At 41.4% G+C, this 23,891-nt stretch overlaps 1 protein-coding gene across 1 annotated transcript in view; it reads left to right on the forward strand.

Moving 5' to 3' along the window:
- LOC126285136 (cytochrome P450 6j1-like) overlaps positions 1-23,891 on the forward strand; it is a 106,928-nt gene that overhangs the window by 64,927 nt on the left and 18,110 nt on the right. Inside the window, exon 6 of the mRNA XM_049984456.1 lies at positions 16,022-16,273. Within this exon, the coding sequence (XP_049840413.1) occupies positions 16,022-16,273 (252 nt within the window). The remainder of the gene's footprint in view (positions 1-16,021; positions 16,274-23,891) is intronic.

Here is a 23,891-nt window from a genome sequence, read left to right on the forward strand (position 1 = left end):
CATTCGTTTTCTTTTTAATTACAAAATAACTTACTTTCTGGAATCACCTCGCAAATTCAGTGGGGAAGAAGATAGCACAGAACTTCTGGTAACGCCTAAACTAATCTTTATTTGAGTATGTTGTCAGTAATAGGTGACGTAACTAAAAGTTGAGATATTCTTTCACTTTCGGTCCATAGTGCTATATGAGATCATATTTTCGGGTAACTCAACGTCAACATAGTGTGTAGTAAGAGCTGTTTATGATATAAAATCAAAAACATCTCGCAGTGGCCTGTTCAAGGACCTTTGGATATTAACTACTGTTTCCCGGTATATTTTTTTCATAATTAAATCTCTCTCTCTCTCTCTCTGATATGCACATTGATGACATATAGATACCAGATGACATGACCACCACTTTCCGCAGTAGAATTTTGTATGAGGGTCATTTCAGATAGGAATGGGACAAGAGCAAAATTCTAAACATTATGGATAGGAACGTACGAAACATGTTACTAACACAAAGAGAAAAATAGTTTACAAGAATATGGGTTAAAGAACAAAAAGTAAAAAATTTATACGAAATTCAAGAACATGTACATGTAAATGATTGATGAACAGAATAAACAAATAGCACGTCATTAATTTTTTGTGGTGTATATGAGAAAGCTGTGAACAAGCCTATTTTCAAATTTTGTGCGTCACATTTTATACTGGAGTAGTGTTAGTGAGCTACAGTTTTTCTAGTACACAGGAAGTAGATCAGAGTGTCTATATCACACAAGGCGTACATTTGTGATGCACGGTCACGTATTGCAGTAGTAATTTGTACGATGGAAGTAGGTAGAAGAGTGTCCTTGTCACAAACGATCAGACCTTCTTTAGCTCGTAGCAGTAACATAGCGGTTGTGGGAAGTTATGTGGAAGCAGGCTGAGTGAGACTAAACACACCTCTCGGCTGACAACCCCACACGCGCATAAAAACAGTAAAATGTCGTACTATCTGTTTGAAGCAGACTGTAGATCCATTGATAACTCCAAAGCTATCTTGTAGTATCGAAGAGTTTCTTCTGAAGTTTAGTTGGAGCTTGTGTCAGTAACGTATGCCAACATCTAACAGAATATTTCGGTGTGTAACAAGTCCACTTATTTCTTCTGTCCTGGCAAGTCTCAATCATTGGTGGTGAATGGTCAATCAGTTATAATTTGTTACATTTACGGCATATAGTTACCTACATGAAGATAAGAGTAATAAGGTGTTACATTGTTGTATATATGGAATGCAGATCCAGTGTAATTGTAACAACAAATTTCTACGTCTATATAAACCTAAGAAAAAATAGTATCATGGCTTTATAGTAATGGAATACAGAAACATCGGACAAGTAACTCATGTGAAACAGTGTACAGTAACAGGCATGATAATAACAATTATACGGTACGTGCACAGCTTGCCATTACAAAAGTACTCGAATGGAATTTGCCCTGCGTTATCTGTCAAAAAACATCAAAAAATTATTTCTTCTTCATGTTTCGAGATCCAGTCTTGAAATGATAATAAAACTGACTTACCCTCCACTTCCATTCCTACTTCGCCGTCATTGGAATTCAACACAGCTTCAGTGGACAAGAAAAACACAATCAAGACATTCCTCGAAAATTTATAGACTTGACACAAACACTCTAAACAGGTTTGATACTTCGCGTCAACACTTTCTAGAGAAATCGCTCCTTGTACTCTGATCTCAGGTTAAGTCCGATAATCTGTTGTCATACATTCGTGGTATGCTTTGACACTGACCACAGAAATAGGGCTACCAGAGTAGAGGACTGCGGAAAGTTTAGTATTGACTACTGAGATGTTTATTATTGAATGTACTACATAGTTTCCTTTGTCATCAGTCTCTTCCAGTAAAATGTCTAAGGTTTTTAAACAGGCACAAAGTTCAATGTTTCGGCAGCGGCGTGTTTTGTGTGATCCACAGAACTGCTTGCTGCCGGAGTCGCGGGTCACTGTCTTGTTTTGCTTCCTCCTCGTTGATTATCGTGGATCTGGTGATCTAACTTCAACTATTTCTATCTGTCGCGCTGGGTTTGCCCTTACAGAATTTTGCCACTGTGAATTATGATATTGTTTACTGTATTGTGTCGGTTGCTATTTGAATAGCTGTTGTTGTGCCATGTATTTTGCGGTTTCGATTCAACTTAAAACTCTGTATGATTGTCCATCTGAGTGATGATACTGTATGTGACAATATTGATTTTTGTGCTATATATGGTTACGCCTGTAATGTAGGTCCTGTAATGATTGTTAATTTGCTCAAAGTGAGAGCTCCGGAAATTACTTCTAGCACAATAATCATTATTCAGCTGAGAGAACTGCGAATCATCGGACTATGTCGATTATCAAGTTTGTAACAGTTTCTGTGGTTTTGTTGTAAGAGTGCCCATAGCTTTTGTTTTCACGAGGTAGAAAAGCGTCATTTGTGTCATACTTCCTGTTGTGATTGTTACGTTTTTTTGTTAAAATGTTTCACTATCCAATTCCAATTCATGGAGGAATATTTACGTCTGCTGGCCAAAATTACATGTCTCAAATGTGTAGACAACTTTGTTAAGCAAATGCTGATTAACTCTGACGAATTATATGTGTTTGATAGGTACTGATTTAAGCGTACAATGTCTTCAAGTTATTTTGCTGGGCAAGAGAAGTCAGACTGTTCAAAGTCTCCCAACACTGTAATGCTATGTTTTACTCGATCTTGTGTGGCCTGCGAGCAGTAGCTGATAAAAATACTCGACAGTAGCTGATAAAAATACACGATGGGAATGATTTTCGCTTTGCAAACTGGCATGATTGAGCGCATTCTCTCGGCAGGTTCAGTTTCCAAATAACCGGAGAGAAATTCTAAATTGTGTTCAAGTGGTCAATTTGGTGCTAAAGAAAGATCAACCCAAGTTTGCGGGTGAATTTCGTTACCGCAATTCTTGAAAACTATAAATTTACATACTGCCAAAAAATTTTTGTATTCGAACCTACCATCTCTGCGCGAACCGGGTTGTTCTCTATTGCACCACATCGGTGATTCAATATCGTATCTCGATGTATGGTACTGTTCTCGTGAAAAAATCACCAAAACTCCATGTATTTGTAAAATCACCAAAGTTTTCTGAATATGAATGTACAAGGTCTAATTCGTCTTTTACGTCCCCGTGGTTAAGCTTTCTTTCAGTACGTCCGACTTCCTCGTTAATAGTTTTCCTTTAACGCTTATTTTCTAAATTAATTTTCTCTTGGTTTTCTTTAAAATTTATTAATGACTAATATTCTGCTGTGCCTGAAAATTTTAGTGGCATTGTGTACTTTGAATCTATCTGCACTGGTTGACAAATCTGCCATTTTCATTGTTAGGTCATCAATTTCTTTAATTGTGCTTAACTTTTTTTGTTCGGATTTTAGTGTCAAAGTTGTTCACTAATTTTCTTCACCTTTGTGTTAAGAAGTTCTTTCTGTCTTATCTGTGTAACTATCGCACTCGGAACTACAGTGTTGGTATTAGCTAAAAATTGGTTCCTGTCACGACGCTCATTTGTTTTCGTGTTCTGTTTCAAGGTAACGTAATCTAGTTGCAAAACTGCTGATTATTGGTTGAAGACATTTTTAATTTCTTCCCTATTCTCATCTTGTGTTTCTTTAAGCATCTGACGAATTGATCCTAGAACATTTGTAGAATCCGCGCAGTGTGGTTCTGTGTAACTGTTCAATGAAGGTGATGTGTGTTGTGTTCGCCGGCCGCGGTGGTCTAGCGGTTCAGGCGCTCAGTCCGGAACCGCGGGACTGCTACGGTCGCAGGTTCGAATCCTGCCTCGGGCATGGATGTGTGTGATGTCCTTAGGTTAGTTAGGTTTAAGTAGTTCTAAGTTCTAGGGGACTGATGACCTCAGAAGTTAAGTCGCATAGTGCTCAGAGCCATTTGAACCATTTTTTGCGTTGTGTTCGTTCAAAGGACGCTGACGCAAAATCTGATTCTGATGTGTCTGTTACCAGTTGTACGACTGTGGCGACTTATCGCCGACAGTCTCAACGTCAGAATTCACATGTTCGTTACCCATCGTTTGTTCTGTTTCATTATTGTTCGCTAAAATGGTTAATAATTTTGTGGGTCCGCACAATGTCTTGAGGTCTCATGTAAACTGCTGGGGTTCGCTAATCGCTCAAGGTGGTGATCTCATACTATACCGAATCGTTTTGCAACATCCTGTATTGTCTAGTGCTACGACGAATTTTTATATTGATTTCTGTTGTACCAATCGTGATGAAACACTATTTCTTGGAGAAACGAAACCGCTAAAGTGATCAAAGAAACAGAATTGAACTATCGTGCATGCAAATACTAAACAATGAAAGAAGTCCACACAGAACCTGTACTATTATGCTAAATACTTGCGCAACGAAGTAATCGATAATCGCCACACGACACAAAATTTCACAGTTTGAACACAGAACTTTAAATGAATTGGCTGAAAAAAGTACATCAGTAAATTTAACGGAGCGGTATTTTTCTTTCGAGAAATCTAACACTATCTGATTACGTATTACCAAAAGAACCAAGGAACTTTTTGGCACAAAGGTTGACATAGTAGCCTTCCCATTAAATTTTGTTTCTGTACCGAATTTAGCCCAACTTTACCTTCCTCTCTACAAAAGTCTACTTATTATCAGAAACTGTACCCACAAACTGTTATCCAACTTAAACTCGTATGCTAATTTTTGGCTAAACAGAACCTAATATGACCTGAACTGCAACTGATATGAATCCAGCTTGTCTTTATGTTAAATGCACAACTGAAGTAACACAATTATCTGACCCTAATCAAAATTTCCCCTTACCTCGCGTCTTGACAACATTGTTTCGCGAGAACACAACAGCAAACAGCAAGCAGGCAGCGGCAAAGCTGTATCTCCGTTTCTAAATACATATTGAGACTGTTACATGTGGTAATGCGTAGTTCCAAACAGTGGGATGGGGGCGAGTAACCATTCCTACGAAATTATATTACAAGACAAGATTTTAGAATGAAGTATGTTTTCAAAAAGACAGAGTAAAATTTCGCGTGAATTTCACACAAAACATAGGTCTGACTAATACAATGCTGAAAGTGAACAACTATTGACAAGGGTACAATGTTAACAGAGAACTCCTATAAAAATCAAAGAGCTTAATTAATTAATATGTTAATTCACGACTCATGGATGAGGGGATGATCGCTCTCTAAGCTCTGAGCAAGTTAAATAGCTGAGAATAATCATTTCTAGCTGCGCAGTGCTGCAATCTTACCTCAAACTCCTCGTCTTCAAAACATAACATTATTCAAATTTTATATTCTCTTCTCTTTCTAATTTATCTTCTTACTCATCCCTGCTGTCCTTTGCAATAAATCTTCCTTCATCTAACAGATACAATTACAAGTCAACACAGCACTACTGACTACGTCCACCACCTATCACACTTCTACTAAGAAAGATGCAAAGATCTGTGCCACGACAAGACCAAAGATTGCTTAAAAGTAACGTAACTTGTTCTCTCTTTGATGCGCACATAGGTGACATAAAAAACCATATGACATGACCACCTTACAATATATGTATGTACTAACTTAGCGCCCACTGTTCGTTGGCGAAGACTATATGGCCCGCAAAGATATTTTTTTTAATCCAATTTTTACGTTGTTCACACATTGCAACGCCTTATAAGCTATTCACGCTAATTAAGGCCATATAAGTATGGTCGTTTCCGAATGCACTTCTCACGAAAACGCTATTCTGGCAGATGGAGTCCGAAGTTTCCGTTAATCGTGTATATTGGATTCTTGTGTATGTATTTCCATAGCAGCTTTCAATCCCAAACAATAATTTCTTTATATCTGACTGAAGAGTGAAATATCAATTTTCATAAGTCTAGGTTTAAAACTTTTCTGATGTAACGAAATATTTTCTGTAAATTTTTTATCCTCTTTTGCAGTTCCTTAGGGGCTGAAATTCCAAAACAACGAAACACGTATAACTTTTTTTTTAATTTCTGACCGAGAAGCCAAATACCAATTGTCATAGATGTAACGTTAAAGATGCTTTAGTAATTATTTATTTTCAAACATACTTTTACCGATTATTTTACCCCCTTTGTGGCTGAATTTCCAAAAATGCAGAAATATGTATTTTTTTATTTTAAGGCTGAGAAACCAGATAACAGTTTTCGTAGTTCTAGCTACAAAATTCCTCTAATAGCTACACACTTTCATAAAGCCTTTCATCCCCTATTTCACCCCTTTAGTAGTGGAATTTCTGAAAATCCCTTCTTAAACGATGCCTACAGTATAAAATCCACACCCTCATCAAACTTTCAGTTCCTATCCACAGCGGTTTGAGCTGGGCGATGATGAGACAGTGAATCAGTGTAAGACTGTTTAGCCTCCATAGGGGTTGAATTTCCAACAACAATGAAACACGTATATTTTTTAAAATTTCTGATTGAGAAGTCAAATTAACATTTTCACAGATGTAGCTTTAAAATGCTATCATAATAAAATGTGTTCATAAAAAACCTCATCCCCTATATAAGTCATTAGGGGTGTAATTTCCAAAAACTCTGAAACACGTATGTTTTATTTGTAACTGAGAAGTCAAATACCGATGTTCATTGACATAGCTTTAAAAATACTTTAGTAGTTATTTAGTAATGATATTTTCAAAAAAAACTTTCACCCACTATTTCACCCCCACAGGATTAAATTTCCAAAAATACTGAAACACCTGTTTCTTTATTTCTGACCGAGAAACCAAATACCAATTTTCGTAGGTGTAGCTTCGAAATTCCTTTAATAGCGACATTTTTCAAGAAAAGGCTTCATCCCCTATTTCACCTCCTTAGGGTTGGAATTTCGAAAAGTCCCCTCTGAAACGACACCTGCAGTAAGGTCCTCATGTTCTCCAAATTTAACGTTTATGTCCTTAACGATTCGGACTGGGCAATATTCAGTCAGTCTGTCGGTACAATATATATGTGTGTGTATATATGTATATATAATGTATCATCATTTACTGGGGCCTTTGTCCCACTGCAACACGGGGTCAGCCATGTTACTATACATTTTGGCGATGTTGGTAACGGAGGGTGGCCGGATGCCCCTCCTGCCGCCAATGTATACATAATGTGTAATCTTTTTAAATTAAAAGCTAAGTTCACGGAATCAACAGTAGAAAAAAGAGGAAGCTACATAAATATTTGAAGTCAGTTAATTTGGTTCAGAAATTTGTCGATTGAGGAGCACGCATTTTTCAATAGCTTGCCAGCAACCATATTAAAATTATTTAGCAATAAAGTACAATTTAGAAAAGCCTAGTGATGCTCTTGGTAGCGAACTCTTACTTCAGTAACGACTTTCTTAGTAGAACCAATTGATGAATATATTTAAAAGAAATTATTTATAAAAACTTCTCAATAGGAACGTTTTTAAAAAGAACTAAAATGTATATAATATTTTCTCCCAGCTCCATGCAGATTCCTAATACACTACAGATAATCCTACAATCGTTTGCTTGTAATTCGTAGTAGCTATGGAAATACAGTACTTGCAAAATTTTAAACGAAAAACATGGGGCGCACACAGTAAACAACAGTAAGGAAGTAAATTATTCATGCATCAGCCACGTACTGTGCGTGCCCTACGTTTTTGGTTTTAAATTGTAAAATTATTTTCATAATCACTAAAATTTTACAAGCACAAATTTTCAGGACTATGTGTGTGAGATTAGGAATCTGTAAAGTGCTCGAAGAAATTTTTATGCTGTTTAATCAGTTTTAAATACATGTTGTCTTAAAAAATTATTTAAATAACTATTTTCTGGTTTTATACTTGTGTATTCAATTATTCAATCGATTTCAAACATTTGGATGAGATTACAATAGACATATATGGTAAATTTCAGGATTATTTCAGTTTTTCACCTGAGTCAACCAGTACATTGCTTCCTTCTACGATTACCTCACTAAAAGTTCTCGAAGATGGAAACAGAAAGAATAGAACTAACACAGGGACTAAAGGAAATAGCAGTGGTATACAAAGTACCCTCTGCCACAGATCGGACACTAAAACGAGTTAATATTGTATCGTCATAGATTTCTGAGCTACTTTGAAAGATTAAAGTCTATAACACATTTCAATATTTTAATTACTTCTATTTCCTTGAGTTCATTCAATGTGTTGTTGGCCCCTGCCCCTGGAAGTGAACATGATGTCACCATGCCACAGTCCTCTCCCAAGCTACACCTTTTTCCTAATCCATATGAAGGGTCCACGGGAAAACAAATGAAATTTTAGATTATTAGAGTTTCAGAAAGCTTTCAACAAGCTGCTTTTATCAGTTTTTGTTTCGTGGAAAGAAGGGGATAGTCTCAAAGTTACAGCGGTTTAAAAGTATAGCGTCCACGGGCAAAAGGAGGTAAGTCAATGTGAAACTAGGAAAAAAGGGGATTAGTCAGTTGGCAGCACTGATCGCAAATGTTGTTTAGGTTCCATTGTCTATGACTATCATCTGTTGAGTATGTGCTGTTCGAGACGTTACGTTAGTGCTTTGTGTCATGTGTGAATTGTTAAGTTTGTTTTACGTTTTAACTGAATTGTGGAAGTGAACATGGAAAATGAAGATGACGAAAGTATCGCCTTCAGCCAACTGTCACGTTCAACGAAGAAAAAGGAAGAGAACAGGTCGACTTTCCGACGTGAGAAAAAAATTTTATCATCCACCCATGAATTAGGGCCAGATTGTAAATGTTCCAGATTCAGATGGTTTCAGAGTATCACTGATTCAGAAGTGGGTATATTCTATCTAACTATAACAAAATGACTGTGGATGAGCATAATGCTTACTTAGCAGGCCTAATTAATGTAAATAGTATATCGCAAAGGAGACCTACGCAACCAGAAAACGAAGCTAAATTTCGTGACAACAGTGATTTAAAAAAAATGGTTCAAATGGCTCTGAGCACTATGGGACTCAACATCTTAGGTCATAAGTCCCCTAGAACTTAGAACTACTTAAACCTAACTAACCTAAGGACATCACACACACCCATGCTCGAGGCAAGATTCGAACCTGCGACCGTAGCAGTCCCGCGGTTCCGGACTGCAGCGCCAGAACCGCACGGCCACCGCGGCCGGCAAACAGTGATTCATACTGTGTAAGTGTGAAGAGGGAGAATTATGTTACTGAAGTAATTTTTTTTGTTCTAAAGCCTTTACATCTTTTCATGGAACATACGAGAAAAAAATTAGAAGTAACGTTGCCTGAATAAACGTGTGAGTCCTAAGCATGGTCGAGGCTAACACTCTAATCGGAAACATCGTGTGACATGGGAGGCACTTGACGCAGTTCACCAACACATTATTTCATTTAAAGGTGTACAGCTTGAAAACCTGTAAGAAAGTGTATCTCCCACCAGATCTAAACATCAGTAAAATGTATGAGTTATTTAAGAAATCAAGCCCTACTCAGTATTGTTTGAAAGATATAGGCTTGTTTTCAATACAGAATTTAACGTCGGTTTCGGGTATCCTAGAATGGACACTTGTAGTTACTGTGATAGGCATGCTGCCGAAATTCGAGCTGTTGAAGATGCCGGAAAATACTTCAAAAAGGGCGAGTACAGAAAAAAATCAGTCAACTGTCAATGGTGAAAAATTTCACTTTTTAAAATCTGTCATGCTTTATATTCGTTAAAGAAGTTCTACAGCAAACATCAAGGCATCAAGAGATTGTGAAAGTATTACTGTGGATTTCCACAGGAACTTAGCTATCGCTAACATCACAAAACTAACGACGGGTACTGCAAGAGACAATTAAGGTTGTACATGTTTAATATTCATATATTGTCAACCGATGAATCATATTTCTTCGTGTATGATGAAACAGTAGCCTACAAAGGGTCTAACGAAGTCTCTTCCTTTTTGGTTTATTTTGTGACGACATTTCTTGATCCCTCTGTTAGAAAATTAGATGTATTTTAAGACTCTCGCGGGGGGCAGAATAAGAATGGACTATTTTCCGCCTGCTGCATTACATCATTCATCACGTCAAGAGACTTGAGCAAGCATGTGAAAATGACTTTTCCAATTCGTGGCCACGAGTATCTCGAATGTGATCGTAACATGGCCAGTATAAAAAAAGAGAGGGCGGGGGTTAAATGCCCACAGACTGGATAGAAGAAATAGAGTGCAAGAGGAAAACTCTCACCTTTTCATGTTGTCGATGTAGACGGAAAGTTTGTAAGAGACTGCTCTACACACCTCTCTCAGTTATATTTCAAGAAATGCCCATTTCCTTCTAGACCAGTAAAAGAATTAGTGGCTGCAAAAGAACATCCCCGATTCTTGAAGTACAGAAGTACATTACATGGCCATTGGGATAGCTATGTTATGAACAAGTAAAAGCCACTTACGGTTCCAACAGGACAACCTTAGCCTCAAGAAGAGTACTTTCTACCTGACCATATAAACGTCAGTGTTTTTTGTTTCATCCTTAATTTTATCATCATTTTTATTGCATTATTTCCTTAAAACAGTTTTCATTTTAAATTTTATAAACAACTACAACAACATTTACTTTTTAAAAAACAAGAAGATGTTTTTGTTGTAGGTGCACAACCTATTATTTATAACAAGTATGCAGACCTACAACAGTTAAAGATATTTTTGCGCAGAAGAGGCTAGGCAGTTTTCTTCCCAGCTGCCAAAATTGGGAGGAAGACAAAAGCGTAACAAGAAATTGTGTCACCAAGATCACACAGTTTTTCCAAAACCAATACTTGCTAGTGCTAAGAAGCAAATCCAGAGCGGAAATGAATAAACGATGAATGAACATAGTTTACAAAGAAATTGTTTGATCCTACAAATTTTTTTCTGTTTATAAAGAATTAATTCTATTTTATAATTTTCTATCTTACGATTTTTATGTTTTTTTCGTAACTAATGAATTTTTGCACATTCATTTATTACACTTTTTAATGACATCTTAAATAATACTGGTAATTAGTTCTAATTGTACTAGGTTTATCAAAGTTAACGAATTAGCGACATTTACTGCCATTCCCCCTTTTATAATAACCAACCTCTTTTTCCCTTCAAGAAAATTAAGTTATTCGATATAATATTTTCTTCAGGTTGTTACAGTTCTTTTACACAAAAACCTTGTAGAGGAACCTAACGACTATGAGTAAAGGTACACTAAACATAAATTTCAAGAGGAATGGCTACAAATGGCATTTGGTACACAATGTTTGGTGTTTGGTACACAATGTTTGGTGTTATAGTCTTCTTTCCTGAAAAATTAAGAAGACGTGACTTACGTCCTTTTTCCCGTGAACCTTTCATATTCAACGTATACGAAGAAGAACATTACCAATGGTCAAGATTTGTATGATCCAAGGGATAGTGCCATGGAGATTCTGAAAGAACTGAACCACCATACACTTGAAGATAGACATTAAGTATCCTGTAAGTAAGTTTCAAGAATTAACTGTAAGTGATGAGTCTAGAAACAAACAGTTACAACGCGAAGACGGGTTTACAATAATGATAGCGCGCTCAGAGGCGTTTAAGCAACCGCTCTTCCAACGCTCCATACGTGAAAGGAATGGGAAAAGTCGCATTAACAGGTACAACAGGAAGTACCTTCTGCCATACACATCAGTGATTTGCAAACTATTAATGCAGATGTACACTGCTAGGACATGCGCGTTTGGGGCTGCATGCGCTACGAAATCCCTCCGCCGGTACTACACTATGTGATAAAAACTATCCCGACGCCCAAAAAAAATACGTTTTTCATATTAGGCGCATTGTGCTACCACCTGCTGCCTGGTACTCCATTTTTCAGCGATCTCAGTAGTCATTAGACATCTTGAGAGAGCAGAATGGGGTGCTCCTCGGAACTCGCGGACTACTAACGTGGTCAGGTGATGAGGTGTCACTTGTGTCATACGTCTGTACGCGAGATATTTACACTCCTAAATATCCCTAGGAACACGTATGGCACAAAAGTGTACAGGCCGACCTCGTCTGTTGACTGACAGAGACCGCCGACAGTTGAAGAGGGTCGTAATGTGTGATAGGCAGACATCTATTCAGACAATCACACAGGAATTCCAAACTGTATCAGGATTCACTGCAAGTATTATGACAGTTAGGCGGGAGATGAGAAAACTTGGATTTCATGGCCGAGCAGGTGCTCATAAGCTACACATCATCCCCGTAAATGCCAAACGACGTCTCACCAGATGTAAGAAGTGAAAAAAGTTACGTGATATGACGAATCAGGGTACACAATGTGGCGATCCGATGGCAGGGTGTGGGTATGGCGAATGTCCGGTGAACGTCATCTCCCAGTGTGTGTAGTGCCAACAGTAAAATTCGCATGTGGTGGTGCTATAGTATGGTCATGTTTTTCATGGAGGGGACTCGTACCCCTTGTTGTTTTGCGTTGCAGTATCTCAGCACAGGCCTACATTGATGTTTTAAGCACCTTCTTGCTTCCCACTGTTGGAGAGCAATTCGGGGATGGCGACTGCATCTTTCAACACAATCGAGCACCTGTTCATAATACACGGCCTGTGGCTGAGTGGTTACACTACAAAACATCCCTGTAATGGACTGGCCTGCACAGAGTCGTGACCTGAATCCCATAGAACACCTTTGGAATGGTTTGAAAAGCCATCTTCGTGCCAGGTCTCATCGACCGACATCGATACCTCTCCTTAGTGCAGCACTCAGTGAAGAATGGGCTGCCATTCCACAAGAAACCTTCCAGCACCTGATTGAACGTATGCCTCCGAGAGTGGAAGTTGTCATCAAGCCTAAGGGTGGCCCAACAGCATACTGAATTGCAACATTGTCGATGGAGGGTGCTACGAACTTGTAAGTCATTTTCAGCCAGGTGTCCGGATACTTTTGATCACATAGTGTATGTCTTCCAACAGGGCACTGTACCCTCACCCTCACCTTCACCATCCCCGTGCTATTGCCATGCCCCTGACATCGCGTCCCTGTGTTCTTACATTTTCGCACTCTCTGCACCTTTTCCCAGAGTAATTTGAACCACATTTCCAAGCCACACCCATCCCATTATCTACTATTTTCAATCCAAATAAAAGCTCCAACCAAACCTTTCCCTGCATACCTGCTATCCTATCTATCTCCTATCACCTAAATCCCTTCTCTTAACCCTTGCCAATACCAGTAGATCATTAGTTTTCATGTCATTTTGCCTCCACTTCCATCTGCATAGAAGTCCCTTTCCTACTTAATGTTGTAAAGAGCCCACAGTTCCATCTTTCAAGACCGCAAACATTGCCCTCTCAGCAAACGTATAATCCTTTTTATTTTACTTTATTGCAGATTAGAATAGCGCCCTTTATTAGGGGGACTGAAAGAGACAGATGCTTTAAAAAGCATTCTGTATCTTCAGTCGATCGGCTCACTCGATGATTACCAGAATATCAACAGAAGAATTGGAATTTCCACGACTGCAGGCCAGAAATCTAATTACTCAACACGCAGAGTAAGCATGAGAATGCCAAAGAACCATACAAACTTGACTTTGTAATATGAACCCCATTTAGACGTCATTGTTTATTGACAACTGAAGACCTCGGCTTTAAACAATAATAAGAGACAGTGGATGAGGAACAGAATGATCGGGTGCAAAATATCGTAAGTGACGTGCTTCATTCATATTACTTGATACTTCCATGATAAACCGAGAGATAGTAGCTGCCTCTCAAATTTCTGATTCTATTTGATGGCAACTTTGTATATGTGTATGTAAACAGTGATAAGTGGCTAAAACATGGGTGTCGGTAGTAGAAACGTATGCGGTATTCGTGCCAGTAAAATGATTTTCGGGGATGATCCGTGTCGAATCTCAGAATGATGTGGATCACTGTAACTCATGTGAAGGACCTGCATACGTTCCTCGACGCACATGAAATCTGGAAGTTGTTACTAACCAAGTAAACGTGAATATTTATTTAAGGAAATTAAACAACGTAGCCCTTACCATAATTTACCTGAATTTACGTGAGAAGGTGGTGATAGACATAAGAGCTATGTGTAACATTTTTTGCATGCTTTAGTAAGGTCTTTGCTAAAATTAATTTTATCTTACGCTGAGTCATAGATTAATTTTTGGTGTCGTTATATTTCATAATGCAAAAATTGTTGGTGCAAATCTCAGTATAAAAAACTGAAGCAATTTGGGCCTTTTAAACTTGTGCTCTTGAGAGCTTTGTTAATTTGTGCAGCAAGTAAATTGTGGTAAGTCAGTCTTAACTCACGTTAAGAGAACTCCGTTTACGAGTAAACATTGCTTAGTAACTAATGACGAATTTTTAAGAATAAAATTTTTGGGGTAGAATTTACCATTCCAAAAATATGTTGTTTGTGTAGATACCGTCCAGTCACATTTATGTGCCCACCGCCTATGTTCGACGTCAAGGTGCAATAACCATTCACAGACGACAGGTGGCAGCACCAGCACTCGAGGATACACAAAGCTCGTCGGGGTGACAGTGCAGTTCTATCACAAAGTTGAAACAGCAGTTTTACTTATGTGCAAAAGAGTATGATCATTGGCTTTTCGGGTAAAGAGTGGAAGAATTTCAAAAATGGCTAAGTCTGTAAGAAGTTATCTTGCCGCTGTGGTTAAAGCCGAGCGTGGCATAATGGTGCTATCAAAGACCAGTGCCGATGCAACTGAGAAGCAACGCGGGTCATAGATGACATGGGTGAACAACGGCAGCGGAAATATGTACCGAAGAATATATTAGTAGCTGTTGAGCAACTGGCTGCCCAGAAGAAATTAGGTGCTATCAACAGTATCTCCTTTACGTCTGTTCACCAAACGTTGGTGCATATGAGTCTCCACAGCAGGCGCATTGTTCATGGACCCAGGTTGACTTCTGAAAGCTGTTCATTGGCGACGATGGCTGGAATTTGCAGGACAATACTGTAACTGGACGTCCACTGAGTGGACAGGTGGCCTTTCCAGATGAATCACTTTTTATGCTCCATCTGAGTCGGGTTGTTTTTTGGTCGCGTGTGTCAACAGATTAGGGAAGGACGGGGAAGGAAGTCGGCCTTGCCCTTTCAAAGGAACCATCCTGGCATTTAGTGAAATGCCGGAAAACCTAAATCAGGATGGCTGGACGCGGGATTGAACCGTCGTCCTTCCGAATGCGAGTCGAGTGTGCTAGCCACTGGGCCACCTCGCTCCGTCTGACGGATGGCCGTTGGCGTGTATGTCCCTGCACCAATCGTCGGAAAAGTCCAGACCAGAGGAAGGTCTGGCAAATCCTGGCTGATCTCGTCATTCTGGAAGGTACAACGGATCAACACAAGAATGCATCTATCGTAGGCGAGCGTGTCCACCGCTACATGCAGTTTTTTTCCTCGGCACGATGGCATCTACCACCAGAACAATTAAAACTTGCCACACAACTCGCAGTGTGCGTTCGTTGTTCGAAGAACACCAGGATGAGTTTGCCGTACTCCCCTAGCGACTAAACTCCCCGGATTTAAATCCAATCGAGAATCAGTGGGACCACCTCGATGGTGTTCTTCGCGCTATGGATCCTCTACCGAGAAACCCAGCGCAGCGGGCCATGGCAGTGGAGTTGGCATGGCTCCAAATCCCTGTTGCTACTTTTCAGAACTTCATTAACTCTTCCAGCGCGTCTCGCAGCGGTCAGGCTTCTGATGGATGGGCATGTTAATGTGGTGGACGGTGTACTCGTATGTTCGAAAACAATGACTTATCTGAACAAAATATCACAATGCATGTACTTCAACTATCCTTTTTTTCTTTTTTTTTTTGTGGGCGATTTCTCAAAAGAAGTAGCTTGTCCCCAGCCCAAGTTTAAAAATTGTATAAGGTCGGTTTGAAGACAAATTTAATGTCGTATGTTAAAATTGCTCCTTTCCTCTCTAGAGACCTTGCGGCTGCACCCACCTTTGAACTTCGTGGATAGAAGGGCCACGGAAGACTACAGACTGCCGGGCACGGACCTCGTGCTGCCCAAGAACACAGCCGTGGTCGTTTCCCTGCTGGGGCTGCACACGGACCCACGGTACTGGAAGGAGCCTCTCCGCTTTATACCGGAGAGGTTCAGCGACGAGAACAGCAAGAGGCGTCCACGATTCACGTATCTTCCATTCAGCGACGGACCGAGGATGTGCATTGGTAAGATCACAGTTTCAGATAACATCCATAAAATATTCGAAAGCAACAAGTATCCGTTTCAAATGCGATGTAATCACAAGAATAGGACTTAAAATTGATAAATCTTATGTTAGTAAATTGTCGAAGTGTCAGTTGTAAGATCCCCGAGTTACTCTCCGAAATAATCCGTATCAATGCCAATACTGTATTACTGTATATCACAAAAATAGGACTTAAAATTGATAAATCGCATGTTAGTAAATTGTCGAAGTGTCAGTTGTAAGATCCCCGAGTTACTCTCCGAAATAAACCGTATCAATGCCAATACTGTATTAGGAACCGAAAGCTGGTTGAAACCAGATACAAATACCAGTGAAATTTTGATCTCAGATTGGGCAATGTTTAGGGAGGATAGGACTGATAATATGGGAGGTGCTGTGTTCATTGCAGTTAAAAGCTGTTTAAACGCAGTTGAGATCGATACTGAGTCTGACTGTAAAATAGTCTGGAGAAAGTTATCAATCAGACAAGGATTGGCCATTGTATTAGGATGTTTTTATAGGCCACCAGCATCCGCAACAAACGTCGCAGAAGGTTTGATGGAAAGTCTTGAGTACATTGGAAATAAATATCCAATTTATCCGTTAGTTATAGGTGGAGACTTTAATTTGGCATCCATTGACTGGGAAAATTACACGTTTATCACAGGGGGCAGAAGCAAAGACTCGTGTGAAGTTATTCTAGGAGCGCTCGCAACATACAACCTTGAGCAATTGGTTAGAAAACCAACTCGAGATGGGAGCATATTAGATATCTTGGTGGCAATCAGATCTGATCTTTTTGAGGAAGTTAATCTAGAAGAAGGTATTAGCGACCATAATGTCGTTGTGGCTTCTATTTCAGTTGCAAAAACACCAAAGAAACAGCGTAGAGTTTTCTTGTTTCGGAAAGCAAATAAAAGTGTCATTAATGAATATCTTCATAGTCAACTCCAAGCATTCACACAAAGATATTGAGCATCTTTGGTTGGAATTAAAAAGTATTGTCCACCACGTGCTAGAAAAGTATGTGCCTAGAAAAATTATACGGGAGGGAAAGGATCCACCTTGGTACAATAAACATATTAGGAAGTTGCTGAGAAAGTAGAGAATTTTTCACAGTCGCTTTAAACGTAGTCACTGCCCCGCTGACAAACAGAAATTATTCGAAATGAAAGCAGCTGTCAAAAGGTCAATGAGAGAGTCTTTTAACGAATTTGAAAGTAGTATATTATCTGCAGATTCTAAAAATAACCCCAAAAATTATGGTCGTACGTAAAATCTATGAACGCTACAAATAATTCAATACCTTTTGTTACTGACAGTACGGGTAACGTAACGGATGGTGATAAACATAAGGCCGAAATTCTAAACCTAGCTTTCAGAAACTCGTTTACGGTAGAGGACTGCAGCACCATTCCCTCTTTCAGTTATCGAACAAACGCAAGGATGGCTGGCACAGTGTTTAGTGTATCTAGGATTGTAAAACAGTTAACATCCTTAGAATCCAAGGAAGGTATCTGGCCCAGACGGTATACCAGTAAGATTATATGTTGTCTATGCTACAAATATAACACCAGTCTTATCCATCATCTATCAGAGATCATTGGAACAGCGGAAAGTTCCACTGAACTGGAAGAAGGCCCAGGTCATATCAATCTATAAAAAGGGGAGAAAATCGGATCCACATAGTTACCGGCCCATTTCACTGACATCGATTTGTTGTAGAATCATGGAACATATTTTGTGTTCAGACATAATGACCTTTCTAGTCTCTGAGAAGCTCATCTGCAGAAACCAGCACGGTTTTAGGAAACAGCGGTCATGCGAGACACAGCTTTGTGCATGATGTACAACAGCCTCTAGATACTGGCTCTCAGGTTGATGCCATATTTCTCGATATTCAAAAGGCGTTCGACTCAGTTCCGCACTCTCGCTTGCTACAAAAGGTGTGCTCTTACGGTCTATCCGATGACATATGCGGTTGGACAGAAGGTTTTCTAACAGACAGGGAGCAGTATGTCGTCCTGAATGGGGTGACTTCAACAGAAACAAGCGTAACTTCAGGTGCGCCCCAGGACAGCGTAATAGGTCCGCTGCTTTTTACGATTCACATAAACGATCTGGTTGATGGTATTGACAGCGGCATTAGGCTGTTTGCCGATGATGCTGTAGTCTACGGGAAAATAGTGTCACACGCAAGTTGTGAACAAATCAATGAGGATATGCATAAAATAAAAGCATGGTGTAATGACTGGTAGTTATCTCCCAGTATTAGTAAGTGTAACCCACTGCGTATAACAAGGCGAAAATCCCCATTAATGTGCGAGTACAAAATAAATGCCCAACCTTTGCAAGCGGTAACGTCCGTCAAGTATTCAGGTGTGATTATTCGAAATGATCTCAAATGGAACGATCAGATCACACAAGTAACGGCGAGACAAACTCTAGATTGCAGTTTATTGGTAGAATATGAAGCGATGCAGTCCTTCAACAAAGGAAGTACCTTACAATACGTTAGTTCGTCCAGTCTTAGAGTATCGTTCGTGTGTATGGGACCCTTACGAGTTGGGTCTGATTCAAGAGATTGAGAAGGTCCAAAGAAGAGCGGCAAGATTCGTGACAGGTACATTTTGCCATCGCGAGAGCGTTACAAATCTCATAGAAAGGTTGAAGTGGGACACACTTGCAGATATATGACGCGCTAAACGGAAGGGACTGTTCACTAAATTCCGAAATCCGATCTTCGTCGAGAATGTAGAGCATGTATTATTACCAACAACTTTCAAATTGAGCAATGATCACCATTCAAAGGTTAGGGAAATTACAGATCGTACTGAGGCGTTCAGGCAGTCGTTTTTCTCTCGCGCGATCCGGGAGTGGAACAGAGGGGGAGGGATATGACTTTGGCGCGAATTGTGCCCTCCGCCACACACCGCTTGGTGGCTAGAGGAGCACATATGTAGATATACAACATAAATGTCGGGGAAGGAAGCTACAGACTGAAATGTTCCTTCGACTTCCTTCGACTCGTCCTGCGAAATGCTGTCGAGTCGTTCGAACTACACTCCTGGAAATGGAAAAAAGAACACATTGACACCGGTGTGTCAGACCCACCATACTTGCTCCGGACACTGCGAGAGGGCTGTACAAGCAATGATCACACGCACGGCACAGCGGACACACCAGGAACCGCGGTGTTGGCCGTCGAATGGCGCTAGCTGCGCAGCATTTGTGCACCGCTGCCGTCAGTGTCAGCCAGTTTGCCGTGGCATACGGAGCTCCATCACAGTCTTTAACACTGGTAGCATGCCGCGATAGCGTGGACGTGAACCGTATGTGCAGTTGACGGACTTTGAGCGAGGGCGTATAGGGGGCATGCGGGAGGCCGGGTGGACGTACCGCCGAATTGCTCAACACGTGGGGCGTGTGGTCTCCACAGTACATCGATGTTGTCGCCAGTGGTCGGCGGAAGGTGCACGTGCCCGTCGAACTGGGACCGGACCGCAGCGACGCACGGATGCACGCCAAGACCGTAGGATCCTACGCAGTGCCGTAGGGGACCGCACCGCCACTTCCCAGCAAATTAGCCACACTGTTGCTCCTGGGGTATCGGCGAGGACCATTCGCAACCGTCTCCATGAAGCTGGGCTACGGTCCCGCACACCGTTAGGCCGTCTTCCGCTCACGCCCCAACATCGTGCAGCCCGCCTCCAGTGGTGTCGCGACAGGCGTGAATGGAGGGACGAATGGAGACGTGTCGTCTTCAGCGATGAGAGTCGCTTCTGCCTTGGTGCCAATGATGGTCGTATGCGTGTTTGGCGCCGTGCAGGTGAGCGCCACAATCAGGACTGCATACGACCGAGGCACACAGGGCCAACACCCGGCATCATGGTGTGGGGAGTGATCTCCTACACTGGCCGTACACCTCTGGTGAGCGTCGAGGGGACACTGAATAGTGCAGGTACATCCAAACCGTCATCGAACCCATCGTTCTACCCTTCCTAGATCGGTAAGGGAACTTGCTGTTCCAACAGGACAATGCACGTCCGCATGTATCCCGTGCCACCCAACGTGCTCTAGAATGTGTAAGTCAACTACCCTGGCCAGCAAGATCTCCGGATCTGTCCCCCATTGAGCATGTTTGGGACTGGATGAAGCGTCATCTCACACTGTACTAGTGCCGACATTGTGCATGCTCTGTTGCCTGTGTCAATGTGCCTGTGGTTCTGTCAGTGTGATCATGTGATGTATCTGACCCCAGGAATGTGTCAATAAAGTTTCCCATTCCTGGGACAATGAATTCACGGTGTTCTTATTTCAATTTCCAGGAGTGTATAATGCACGATTGCTACGCGTATCCTTGTGTTAAGGACGTGCAGCGCACGAGACATATTACGCGACGTATTGCACCATCAATTGACCAAAAAAAAGTTGATGGGTCGACTCATACCAATTCTCCGTAATGTTCCACTTGGAAAACAGTCTTAGTAATGGTCACTTTGTCTCAGGAGGGAGGGAACAGGGAATGGTTTGGTTCGTCGCAAAGATGATTGCATCTTCGGACACGCAGTTAATTGTACCCGCCTCATACTTGTATTACACGCAAACAGCTGCCACCACCCTTATCAGACGATGGGTGTTCTTGAGACTTTGCCTCATTGGTCACATAGCATTGATGAAGAGGATAATCTGTAGGATGAGCTTTCGCATTTAAGGGGTATTGAGATGTGGAGAAGGGAAGTTGGATCCAGGACTGGACTGTTGTGTGCCTTAAGACCTCAAGAGAAGCAATAATAACTTCGTGGGTAATATCTATGCGTGGTTCGAATGTGGACAGGGATTTGCATTTTGTGGTCATTGAGAATGCTGATGAGCAGACGCCACCGCTGCTTTTCGGCGTGTATGTTAGAGAGCAGGTTATGATCAGCTGCCATTATATACATATTAAAGGTTTATTATATATTCTTCAGGAAATCATAAAGAATGGGATGATTAGGTCGGATGTAGACACTAGATAGGATTAATGCGACTTTTGAAAGCAAGAGCGTGAAGACGAAACGCTGTGTTGGATCATTAAGAAGTAACAATGGGATGTAAGGAGACATGCGTATCGCATTTTGTTGTTCGAGGGAAGTTTCGTTGAGGAGGAGAGCACGAATTTCGTGTTTGAGCGGGTGAGTAAGAGGTTTATTGAAGCAGAAATAGTGGATATTTTGATACAGGATGTTTTATGTCGGTCAGGCAGGAAACTGTCCGAAGCTTCAGTCGAAACGAGTGTTTCGGTGCGATCAGACATGGGCTTGATTTTGAGAATACTTTACATGTACTGAGATAGAAGAGGATCCTTATGGCGAGGAAAATTTGCTGTAGAATGTGGGGTCTTTGCAAAGGATTACTAGTTGGAGGACTAAGGTTACAAACACTCTTTTCAGTGGTGCGTGTAGGGAGTCGTTTGTATGGAGTTGTCTAACAACGGTGCGTATGTGGACGATTTCAAGTTTTTGGGGAGAGGTTATGATTTGCACTTGTGGGAGTAGAAAGGGTAGAAGCGATTGCAGTTGTTGCAGGTGAATGGGGACTGAAGGCTCAGCCCTTGCTTGTGAAGGTGGTGTTGCTTGTAATGAGGACAGATGGGTCTTGAAATTTCCGGTTAGGTGGTCGCTATTTTGGAGGAATCGCTGCTTTCTACGCTAAATCAAGGCCCAATTTTTTATAAATTTATGGTGCCGGTTAATTCTGAACGCTCCTGTTACTTAGCGGTGTCCATTATCACTACGAATGCGTAATGCATTACATACATTAATTCCTGGTGGCGAGTTCAGTTCAGTTTCAGTCTCTACTACTGTATATTCCAAGTCAAACATTTTAATTGCTGCTCTGAATGGCTGTCGTTGGTCCGGTAGAGGTTCTGTGAAGGTTTTTATGGACGCAGTTCCTCCAAAAGAGGGGATGATTCTACGCAGGGCTGAATGGGAAATAGGGATCATTGGTTTTGACGATGATGGTGTGTCTGTGGGGATGAGCTGCTGTATTGTTTGGGAATTTGAGGCCGCATCTGCTTAAGAAAAAGGAAGAGGAAGGTATTGCTTTGAGATTCTGGAGTATTTCCTATCTGCATGATGATAGCGTCCAATAGGGTTAAGAGTCCTTTTCGCTTCACACTGTCGCTTACTAGTACTTAACCCTTTGTTGCTTTTTGTAATAGGTTTTGGTTGAGTGTGAAAGGGAGATTGTGCGATCACTGGAGGTAAGGAATGTTAACCTGTAATTACCGTTGTAGGCGTTGCATGCTTTGTAGCTGGCTTTATTGCAGGCGGCGTTGAGATTGCAGCTGGTGACGATGCGACTGCTGCTGTTGCTGATGCTTTTGATGACGGTACTGTGGTTGATGTTGGGATTTTCTCGCGGTTATGGTACCGTTCTGTGGGCAGTCTGTAGCACCGTGGGTGGTGTTAGCTTTGCGGAGAGGTTCTGCGGGCGCCCGGCAGGTATTCTGTACCAAGCTGTTGTCCAGGTAACGGTCGGTTCGTGTAGATTGCGTTTGATGATGTAGTTGCAGTTCCGAGTGATATCCTCATTCCCAAGGCGTGGCCGTCTCAATACGTTCCGGCGGTGGACTTAGCGTCCGTCCTCGGCAGGTGAAACAAAGTTCTCAGTATTGATGTGACGAAGACTTTTAAACTCAAGGGCCGCACCACAGTGCATCTGTCCACATATACGCAACGGCTAGAGATGTCATGCGGCTTCAAAGAACACTTTCTGAACAGAACCTGTAGTTATAAGCTCGATTCATGGTGGGACGTATCATTAGGAGCTGCACTGTTGCGACTCCTCCGCGAGTAAGTAACAGAAATTGTCCGATTACGTGCTTTGTCCAGGTGGAAATAAATTCATGTACATAAATTAAGGATAACTGCAGAATGTGGTGTCACACGACGTGGCACTACACAAAACTGGCACTAATAGCATAGGTACATAGGGAACACGCGACACAGATATGTAAGTCCATGGTATTACTGATATGCTGAGAAAACCGCCCCGAAACACATGTGCTACAAAACGCCACTATTTCCTGCGTATGTACCCCGACACCAATATGGGATATGGTCACCATGCACACGTACACCGGCCGCACAACGGGTTGGCATACTCTGGATCAGGTGGTCAAGCAGCTGCTGGGGTACAGCCTCCCATTCTTGCACCAGTGCCTGTCGGAGCTCCTGAAGTGTCGTAGTGGTTCGAAGACGTGTAGCGATACGTCGACCGAGAGCATCCCTGGCGTGTTCTAAGGGGTTTAGGTTGGCAGGCCATTCCATTCGCCTGGTATCTTCTGTTTCAAGGTACTCCTCCACGATGGCAAGTCGGTGGGCCGGTGCGTTATCATCCGTAAGGAGGAAGGTAGGACCCACTGCATCCCTGAAAAGACGGACATACTGGTGCGAAATGACATCCGGATACACCTGACATGTTACAGTTCCTCTGTCAAAAACATGCAGGGGTGTACGTGCACCAATCATAATCCCCCTCCACGCCATCAAACCACAAACTCCATACAGGGCCCTTTCAAGGACATTAAGGGGTTGGTACCTGATTCTTGG

This window comes from Schistocerca gregaria, chromosome 8 (assembly GCF_023897955.1).
Source record: "Schistocerca gregaria isolate iqSchGreg1 chromosome 8, iqSchGreg1.2, whole genome shotgun sequence".
In the NCBI taxonomy this organism is placed as follows: Eukaryota; Metazoa; Arthropoda; class Insecta; order Orthoptera; family Acrididae; genus Schistocerca; species Schistocerca gregaria.